The 10,663-nt window shown below is 36.1% G+C and overlaps 1 protein-coding gene across 1 annotated transcript; it reads right to left on the bottom strand.

Moving 5' to 3' along the window:
- Window positions 1–18: 18 nt before the first annotated feature.
- Window positions 19–8,888, bottom strand: LOC142981756 (luciferin 4-monooxygenase-like). Its single transcript, XM_076127857.1, has 11 exons — window positions 8,741–8,888; window positions 5,894–6,101; window positions 5,276–5,465; window positions 4,772–4,921; window positions 4,157–4,316; window positions 3,573–3,707; window positions 2,996–3,130; window positions 2,662–2,742; window positions 1,977–2,114; window positions 1,301–1,466; window positions 19–895 (listed from the first exon to the last, which is right to left on the bottom strand). The coding sequence occupies exons 1-11, from the start codon at window positions 8,840–8,842 to the stop codon at window positions 768–770; spliced, it is 1,593 nt and encodes a 530-aa protein (XP_075983972.1). The 5' UTR covers window positions 8,843–8,888; the 3' UTR covers window positions 19–767.
- Window positions 8,889–10,663: the final 1,775 nt, after the last annotated feature.

The following is a 10,663-nucleotide window of genomic DNA, read 5'->3' as shown; positions in this document are numbered from 1 at the left end:
TTTGCTTGAATAATTTATTAAAAATAAATCTACAATATAAATTATACATACTTAATCCTAAAGCTATACCTATACACCCTATATCATTGGAGCTTGGATACAAAACCGTGAATCAGCGCAACGCAGAAAACTTAAGCGCGAAATGCTGCAATGTGGTGAGTTCGTAGATATTAACGTATTTTTGTCACGTCGCAATTTATATACAAGCTCTTAGGAGTAAGATAATAATATGTAAAATATTTATTTCTTCCTCTTTCTGGAGTAAATCCACTATAACATTATATAAATTAATTCCCCTGCAGAGATCTAAACCTATCACAGTAACTGCGCCAACAATGGCTCTCCTTTACCACACAAACTACCAAATTCACAGACCGATGTTACCTCGGAAATGTTTCGAATACATTAATTACTTAATAATTAAAAATCGATGAACTGAACATAAAACCAGGGATACACTAAAACAATGGCGACGTGTAGCAAGCGTCGTCGAGGGGAGTGACGTCGTTGTTAAAATGCGAGATATCGCTAGATCAAGCGACTGGCCTCTAGTTTATTCCTGACTTCAAATAATAACTAGGCACTTTTGAAAGTTCTCGGAGCAAACTTAAAGAAATAATAATTGACTTTTTAACTTAAGGTCATAAATTCTTTAAAATTAAATTCAAACGTGTGTATAATTCTGCCTACAAATAAATAGATCTAAGTCAAGTACCTATTGTTGTGAATTAGCACCGCTAATTATTTACGTCTAGTATTTTGCTATATTATTCTCGGTAGGCGCTGACCATAAGATGTCGTAGTTTGGCGCGAGCCACCTTGCCTGATGACGTCATCGGCAGCTCTCCCATGAACACTACTCCGCCACGTAGTCGCTGACACTCCTTCATTTTACCTGAGGAGTTTATTTAATTGTTAAAGAAATATTTCTGAAAACACAGGTCTCTCTATTTGTTACGTAGCTGTAGGTACTAATTTAACTTTGACTCTTGATCAAAATGAATTTGAAGGGATCAGTACATTCTGACGATGGCCATAATCTTTGATTTTATGTATTTAATCAATATGTGAATCTTCTTAAGCTTCCGTATAGTTTTAAACAAGGTAATTTTAACATAGCGTTACTACAGTGCAGTTGCGCGGCTATCATCATTCACGGAATTTGACGAATCCAAGATTTTGCCATCATATAACATCTCAATGAATCTTGTAAATTAAAATGTTTAACCTAACTTTGAATAGAGAAAACATCCACAGGTAAGTAAATATACCTAGCTTACATTTAAAAAAATATACTTACTAGCAACAAGATCTTTTATCTCCTGCGCAGTGACATCGACATCACTGCGTCTGACAACACACGCGACCGGCAGTTGTCCGTCCTCCTTGTCTCTCACCGTTGTAACCGCCACGTCCTTCACGCCAGGGTGCGTGCGGATCAGCTCTTCGAGACTTGGAGCTATCACCTGAAGATTACGTTACATTAATATCATAATAATATAGAACCGTGATAGTGAATAGATAATTATGAGTGAGTAGCAAGCCTTCACCTCCCATACAAGAGGCTGAGAGTGAAGGTTAGAGGAAATGGGATACACCGATGACAGCTTCACCAAATCATGTATTAAAAATAGTAACCACTTGTTTAATAAGGAAAGAAGGAAATCTTTGTGGTTATCCTTACACACCTTGAATCTAGTTTTAATAAATACCATCTTTGAATTCAACGTTTCTAAACCACACTTGGTCAACTAGGTTAATTTTGTCGTGTATTGAGTGGCGCCGGTCCTTACGCTTTTATAAACCCCATAAGTGTTAAGTGCTGTGTTAAGTTAAGTGTGTAGTATTAAGTGTTGTTCCCATAAATGTTAAGTGTTGTCAACTTCTCTCTCACAGCTAATTAAGAAACTGGCACAGCACAGCGACTTCAATAAAGAAGAAACGAAAGAAAGAAATAGAAGATAATTGAAACTCACATGTCCATTGATCAGCATCTGTATCCGTTCGACGAAGTAGTAGTTATCTTTCTCGTCCCTATACAGTAAGTCTCCAGTCTTAAACCAGCCGTCTGGAGTGAACACGCTGGCCGTTAGCTCTGGGTTTCTGTAATATTCCTGCAAAACAAATCACAATAAGGTTTTGTTACAGACGAAAATGTTGAACAGAAAACAGTATTTTTCTAAAAATAGAAGTATATAATAATGATAACGCTAATCTATACTTCTATACTAATATTATAAAGCTGAAGAGTTTGTTTGTTTGAACGCGCTAATCTCAGGAACTACTGGTCCGATTTGAAAAATTCTTTCAGTGTTAGGTAGACCATTTATCGAGGAAGGCTATAGGCTATATATCATCACGCTACGGCCAATAGGAGCAGAGTACCAGTAAAAAATGTAACTAAAACGGGGAAAATGTTGACCCATTTTCTCTTATGTGACGCAAGCGAAGTTGCGCGGGTTAGATAAGTTGTAGTAATGTTAAGAATTATATCCGAATTGATTCGTAATCAATGTCCGAGACTCAATACCTATGTAATTCTTTACCTAACTTAGTATAGTAGGTATATAGCATAGTCTAGTATTTGTTGGTCTTTACTCAGTATACGAGTACATAGATCTGATATCATATCATTAACATAAAATGTAGTAAATCACTCACCGACATGCAAGGTCCTTTGGTCCACATCTCGCCTGGTCTGTTAGCTTCAGTAATTTCTTCACCAGTTTTCATGTCAATGAGCTGCAATGATATGTTTCACAATTTTACATACATATACAATATAATGTTGGTTGAAAAATGCATCAGCGCTACTAGCGTATTTTTCAATAAAAATATTTTTAACCAATTTTATCTGTCGAAAGATGAATCGCTAGGATCGCTAGTTTATAGCATGAAATGTAAAAAATCCCGCTACTGATGCAAAGAAGATACTTAGGTTATCTTTATGTCCTTATTTTCCGCAACTAGTTATCAAAGTGTTGCTACTACCAACCTTAATTTTGTGCCAGGCGTATTTCCCATTGCCACAGCAGCCGGGCGGCAGCATCGGGACTGGCATAAACACAGGTCCTAAGTTTTCAGTCTGTCCATACAATTCAATAGCAGCGGCATCTGGACGCATTCTTTTCTGCAAACAAATGAAGAAAATGTATGTAATTACAGCAATAAGATCTTACCTTAAAGCGTTGCAATTAAAGTCCTCTACAATTTTATCAAAAAGTTGTGCCGTTATATTTTCCCGATAGATCTCGAAGGAATTCAGTTAAAAGAAAGACATTGTAACGCAAATTTTCGGTTCCCTAGGTCAGTGCTCTAGATGTATACTTCCAAAACGAATTCTCATAATAATATAACATTTGCCCTACGCCGCACTTGGCCAGCGTGGTGAAATCAAGGCGTAACTCCTCCCTCGTTTCGGAGCAGATCCTTGCCCAGCAGTGAGACAGTTTAGGGCCAAAAAAAATGAGACAAACACTGAAATTAAAGCCTGCAATTGGAGATCTGCCAATGATTAATTTTGATCCAAACAGAGTCAATTTCTGCAGAAAGGTATACAAAATGTAATTTACCCGTAACTCATGGTGTAGTTCTTTGGAGACGTTAGATCCGCTCACAATGATCGCGTCGAAGCAAGTGAAGTCACACTCCTTCTCGCCCTCGAAGATTGACGACAGTAGCAGGGGTCCTACTAGTGTAGTTTTTGGCTGAAAGATACACAATAGTCAGGATTTCTGTTGCAATTTTACCATAAATCCTTAAGAACATTGTTATTTATCTAACATAAATTTGATTTCTTGAAGTCGCTGAAGTCACTAAGGAATTTAAAGAATGTTATTTCACTCTGTTTGCTTGTTGCCGTGGATGTAAACAGATTTCATATTTAAGCAAAACAAAACGCTGCCAGGTTAATGTGATAGCTAATTATGTGTTCATAATTATAAATCTTTAGTAACCAACCAATATCGGATACCTAGTTGGTAGTAGTTAGTTTGGTTTTAAAACAGCTGTATATATTCTAGAAGTACCTATATGTCAAAACTAAGATCTAAGCATATATAGAGACATAGGGACAGACGCGGGAAGCGACTTTGCTTGTATGTAGTGATAATATTCTCTATACGATTCATATCTCTTCAAATAAATATATTATTACCTTATACTTGTTAATGATGTCTACAAGATGTTCGGTGGTGTGCCTCGCCGAGGACTGAATCTTGGTCTGATGTAATATCGGCATTGTGATCGCGTTTATGTACCCAGAGATCCATTGTACTGGTGCCACGTACAACGCCGGCTTGTTCTCTCCCGTAGACCTGCAAATTTGTTGAAAAAATTGACAAATCTGTGTTTGGATATTGAAATATTAACTTTGATACAAGCTTGTGAGAAAGTAGGTAAAAGAATTCAGAATCAGTCATTTCTAGATATAAATATTAATAAGTTTATGGTTATTGCTTATTGTTAGGGATATTTTATCTACACCTACGGCTAACGTGACCCATACGTGACCAGACATGCCGATTTTAGGGGGATTCCAATCATTTTAGGCTTTTTGTCCATATGTCCTGAGCAAGAGCAAAAACATGTCGCTTTAAGAGCAAAAATATGTTCAGGACATTATCTTGTTTACCCAAATAGTGGTTGCCTTGACAAGAAAACACTTTTTTGTTTTCATGTGAAATTTGAAAATTCTGTTTACACCCAAAAAATAAATTATTACGTTAAATATAACAAACGCGATTGAAAAAGGACATTGTTAACAACCTACCTCTCTTGTGTTTGTGCGAAAACTGTGCGAATTTCAATAAGTTTCTTCACCCACAGCTTGTGTTTGAACGCGCTCAGTTTCATAACTCCAGTAGTTCCACTCGAGCTGACCAACCACGCGTAGATCTTATCCAGGTCGAAGATTAAGGGCCTGAATGAAGACAGACATTATTTTAAAAACATCTCACTCTAAAAAGTTAGAATTACTGTTGGAACTTACAGTATCCAGAACGTGTACCTCCACGCTAGTCAAATGTGGATTGGAAGTTTGCATGCAGTATTTATTTATTGTGTTTATCTTAACCGTTAAATAAGTGATTATTACACCCTTGACTTGACCCCTTGACTACGAAAGTCAAGATACAAGTCATTGGTATGTTGCTTAAAGTTGTAACCCTCAGCCCTTTGTGTGGTAGACGAACGCTGCCATTTAGTTATAGAGAAATCCATTAACGAAATCGGTAGAATATTAGAATAAGTCTTAAAATTCTATACATTTACTTACTGCACTTCTTTATCATCATGGTCATCGTATTCTCTGATGAACTTCTTCATGGAATACTCTCCATCATCAAAGCATATCAGTTCAATGTCTCGTCCCAGCTCCTTGATAACCCTCACGTGGTCTTCGATGAACTCTTTCTGGCAAAACACCACCCTCGGCTCGCAAAGTTCGAAGAATGCTTTGATTTCAGCTGTAAAGAAAATATTTTTACTGCTCGCGTTCAGTAAAGAGACGAATCAAGATCATACGAATGTAAAGTGCATGATTGCGTTAATCGAAAAATTATAGATAACAACTTTTTAATGATAATGTAGCATCCGCTTGTTATAGCCAGTAAGGTGTGTGAAATACGCCACCGTTTTTCGCAACTTTCAGTGTAACTCCTGTATAACAACAGCCTAGCCTATTGTCGTACACTGAGCAGGTTACTAAAAAAAGCAGAAAATTCGAATAACACTTTTAGCCTGGAATTTTAACCCGGCAATTCGTGATTAGAAGTCGTATACACCACCGACCAAATCACACAATCAGTCTATAAGTCTCACTTAAAATCTATTCGTAGCGATTATTTTCCGTAATTCTTCATAAAGTTCTACTATGTTAAGTACTTAATCTTACAATATCTGTAAAGCGGGTCGACTCCAGCAATAGGCATGCCATTGAGCAGCGCGGCGTAGTAAGGAATGTGCAGGTCGAGGTGGTTCCTGCCGCCCAGCGCCAGCACGTCTCCTGGCTGCACGCCCAAGCGACGCAGACATCGAGCCAGCTGCATGGAGCGACGGAGCACTGATGCGTTTGTCTCACTCTCGCCTGTAGCTGCGTCAATCTGTGTAATAAAAGAAAACCTATTACCCTCTTAGTCATAAAAATGTATGAAGTTATGAAAGGCTTATAAAGAGTTTTGTTTCTTTCACTCCTTAGCGAAATGAAAAAGATAAAACATATTGTAGTAGTATTTTAACTAAAATAAGTTTATAGTGTGTTTATGAATAAGAGGGTTAGTATTCTATTGGTAACACGGGTCTTCTCTCGGAGTTGTGAGGTTGTTGATGTGTGTGGATGAGTTGTTGTTAGGAGTTAAGTCTACATTTTATAACCAAATGCGAATTTGGTGAACATTGTCCTGGACGGTGCAAAGACGTATAAAATGTCTGTTCTTTATAATTATACCTACTAGATGCTGCAGAATATCTCAGTAGTTTCAATGAGTTTCTTCTTCTAAGTTTAGAATAAGGAAATATGCTATATTCTTTCAAATGAAGACAAGACGTGACGAAATTCTGTTCATTGAAATTGTTGATGGAAGAACATCATAGAGGGTAGAGGAAAAGCCTTCTTCTTCTTCCTGTGACTGTTATTACGGGAAGATAAAATGAATCAGCGTTAATGGTATACTGATGAATACATATATTACATTTGTATATGAAATCATAGTCAATATCACAATCAATAAATTAACACGTGAACACTAAACAATAACCGATAAGAACACCTGATTGCCATTAACATTACATTTTGATATAACGGAACTTTTTACTAGATTGATTAGTTTTGACATGGCTATCTTATCAAAATCGAAATGATCCTATATTATAATAATCGATATTAATCTGTTGTTATACACTGATTTTAATATAAAAGTCATAATATTGTGAGCAGTGATTATCTCCGGCCCTACGTCAATGGGCGCCCAACAGTGACTTGCAGATAATTTTCAATTATTATTAGCCGATTTAAAAAAAAGGAGGTTCTTAATCTCCATATAACTGCACGTTTGGGGCAGTGGTTAACGTGGTTATCTCGCCGCAATAACTGTAGCGCCGCGTGTGGTGGGTTCGAATCCCACATGAGATAATTAATATAATATGTATGTGTGATTAGCAAGAGTATCTGTTTTGAGTCTGGTTGTTAATTTATCTATTTACTAGCTGACCCGCGCAACTTCGCTTGCGTCACTTAAGAGAATGGGTCAAAATTTTCCCCGTTTTAGTAACATTTTTCGTTGCTGCTCCGCTCCTAATGACGGTAGCGTGATGTTATATAGCCTATAGCCTTCCTCGATAAATGGGCTATCTAAAACTGAAAGAATTTTTCAAATCGGACCAGTAGTTCCTGAGATTAGCGCGTTCAAACAAACATACAAACAAACAAACAAACAAACAAACAAACAAACAAACAAACAAACAAACAAACAAACAAACAAACTCGTCAGCTTTATAATATTAGTATAGATGTATGTATGTAGAAATATATAAGTATGTTTATTAGTTATTTGGTTAACATAGTACAAGCTCTGCTTAGTTTGGAGTCAAGTGACGTGAGTTGTCCCATGATATTGATTTATTTTGTTTATATTAATATTTTATACACTGATTTTATTATAAAAGTCATAATATTGTGAACAGTGATTATCTCCGGCCCTACGTCAATGGGCGCCCAACAGTGACTTGCATATAATTTGCAATTATTATTAGCCGACTTTAAAAAAGGATTTTTCAGTTTAAAATGTATGTGTGTTTGTCCGCGTTTAGCTCGTGGCTGAAGCGGTTTTGATACGGTTTATTGAAAAGTATTAGTTACTCGAATGACAATTTTGTGGTTACTACTGGAAACTACTGAGCGTAAAAAGTTGAGATTTGGTATGAAGATTCCTCAGGAAGTATAGAGAGATTTTTTTGGAAATTCCCACTCGAAACGGGCGAAATTCCACGCGAGCAACGCCGCAGGCTGAAACCTATATGTATATTATTACTAGCTGACCCGCGCAACTTCGCTTGCGTCACATAAGAGAGAATCATAATTTTCCCCGTTTTTGTAACATTTTTCGTTGCTACTCCGCTCCTAATGGCCATAGCGTGATGTTATATAGCCTAAAGCCTTCCTCGATAAATGGACTATCTAACACTGAAAGAATTTTTCAAATAGGACCAGTAGTTACTGAGATTAGCGCGTTCAAACAAACAAACAAACAAACTCTTCAGCTTTATAATATTAGTATAGATAATACCTAGAGAACAGTTATTACCCCTCAAATCCTTTTCTCCTGAATCTACCGCCAAATCACATCCGCGTTGTTGTTTTTATTTCTCGTTTTGTAAAGGGATTAACTGCGTAGAGCGTTTTAAACAAATTTTAAAAGTATAAAAAGCGGCCTGTCTAGGCAGCTAGAGCTTTTGATAATGTTAAAAAGCATTTTTTGTGAAGTCTCGAGATCATTACAGAAAAGAACTCTTGAAAATTTAAAAAACAAAATTTTACAAAATATATAGGGATTATAGTGACTTGATTTGGCTTGACTCTCGTTGGATCTCAGAGTGGTTCATATTGAATGTTCGTTTTACTACATATCAGCAATAGGCAACAGGAATTTTAACAGCTTTTTTATGACAAAATGAATTCAATCAATCTGAAAAATTAGTTAAAAGTTTTTAGTAAATAAATACAAAGAAAAGTTATCAAAATTACCTGACATATAACATCGGGCCGGCTCTTCATAACATCTACGAACAGATGTCCCATATGGTAGTTTTCATTGGTGACGTCAAACGGTTGAACTTGGATCTTCATATTGACACACTAATTGTGATTTTGAACGAAATAACCAGTCCAATGTTGGATTATACCAATGACAGGGACCCCCACGGCTTGTTTTCTTATATACTACTGCAATAGATTGACTTATCAACCAATTGTTAAGATATTATAATTAATTAGGTAATCTGATTGTATTATATGATTAGGTAGAAGCGGTTGTTTCGCAGAGGTGGAAAAAAACGCTTATTACGCCGTTTGTAATCCGACGACATACATGTATCATAAGAGGGTCTGCTTTTTAATGGAAATCTCAGGAACTACTGGTCTTAATTGATTTCTTTTTTTATTGTTGAAATACCATTGATTGAGGAAGGCTATGGGCTATATCACGATACGAAGAATAAACGTGGAGCAGCTTTAAAAATCTTTTGAAATGAGAAAACTGAACTCCACGCGGACGAAGCCAGTCACTAGTAACAAATAAGTATAATTTTCTTCTTCTTTTTTTATGGTCCTTTATATGTTAACTCTACAAAACAAATAGGAATAATTATGTAGTTAATTCTTATGATGGAAATGCTCCGCTCACGATTATTCTCTGCATTCCTTTCTTTTAATAAAAAACCTTATTATAGGTGTTCTAGAAATTTGCATTTAGCACAGATATGGCGATTCATTTTTATTTAGATTAATGCAACTTTACAAAAGTTATCGGTTTTTTAACATGAAATATTGTAAAATTTGTTATCTAATAAACCAGAATGACTAATTTTAGAACATGTAATTGTATTGAATAATGATGAGAAATTATTTCAATTTGCTGAAAAGATTTAGTATTAATACAAGTCCTGTAAGTATTATTAATTAAAACTTGTTCGATTTCGAGGTCTTTTCCGAAAATAGCAGTAAGGTAGAGGTGGCGGGAGTTGTCTTTTAAAAATGACAAAGAATTTAAAATGTCAAACTGTCGATACTCGATAGTCCCGATTGCACGGTATCGCGCTGTACGTTAGTTAAAAAATCATCTTATTTGGAAATAAGGCAGCCATTTTAAAAGTATGTTGCCGCCCACCATGTGCCCACCTTGACATTATACGATGAAATTGGTTGAACTAATCTAGAACCTATTTGGAGATTACAGCACATTTTATCTTAACGATTATGAATAATTATTGTGCAATGTAAATTAATCTAACATGTATGCTCTGTTGAACGGTCTCGATAGTAGGTAGTGTAGGTACCTACTTTATAAGCGGAGAATAGAAATTAGATTTGTTTGTGCTACGGATCATTTCTTAAGACCCCAAAGCATGTTGCCCTATTATAAGTTAGTGATGTACTTAGATGTCGGATTGCCCGCTCACTTAGGCCCTTTGTACACAAGGTATGCAAATCTAGACTTAATATTATGAAGCTGCAGAATTTGTTTGTTTGAACGCACTAATCTCAGGTGCTACGGGTCCAATCTGAAAAATTCTTTCAGTTTTAGATAGCCTATTTATCGAGGAAGGCTGTAGGCTATATATCATCACGCTACGACCAATAGGAGCAGAGTACCAGTAAGAAATGTTACAAAAACGGGTAAAATTTTGACCCTACTCTCTTATGTGACGCAAGTTGCGCGAGTCATCTCTTATACTCAGCGACTATGATTAAGTATATTATCAAACGACTACCGACATGTCCATTGAGGTGACAGAGTTATTTGAAGCATGTGTGCCTTTGATACAAATTCTCGGTATTACTATCATAAACAGCAGGTGTTGATATGCTTGTTAATTATCAAAAATCGGATGTTTGTTTACGTCATCGTTGGCTAGTATTTTGTTATCCAAATAAAAATAATACCATCTG

This window comes from Anticarsia gemmatalis, chromosome 20 (assembly GCF_050436995.1).
Source record: "Anticarsia gemmatalis isolate Benzon Research Colony breed Stoneville strain chromosome 20, ilAntGemm2 primary, whole genome shotgun sequence".
NCBI classification, from domain to species: Eukaryota; Metazoa; Arthropoda; class Insecta; order Lepidoptera; family Erebidae; genus Anticarsia; species Anticarsia gemmatalis.
The sequence above is the reverse complement of the archived record's forward strand: the minus strand, read 5'-3'. Positions and strand labels throughout refer to the sequence as shown.

Bases quoted from the DNA above. Each gene is read 5' to 3' on its own strand.
- LOC142981756 (XM_076127857.1), bottom strand. From the start codon at position 8,842: ATGAAGATCCAAGTTCAACCGTTTGACGTCACCAATGAAAACTACCAT. The intron at 4,922-5,275 runs GTAAGTAAATGT...GTCTTCATTCAG, and splicing joins CATGATGATAAAGAAGTGCA to GCCCTTAATCTTCGACCTGG. The intron at 2,115-2,661 runs GTGAGTGATTTA...TTTGTTTTGCAG, and splicing joins CCAAAGGACCTTGCATGTCG to GAATATTACAGAAACCCAGA.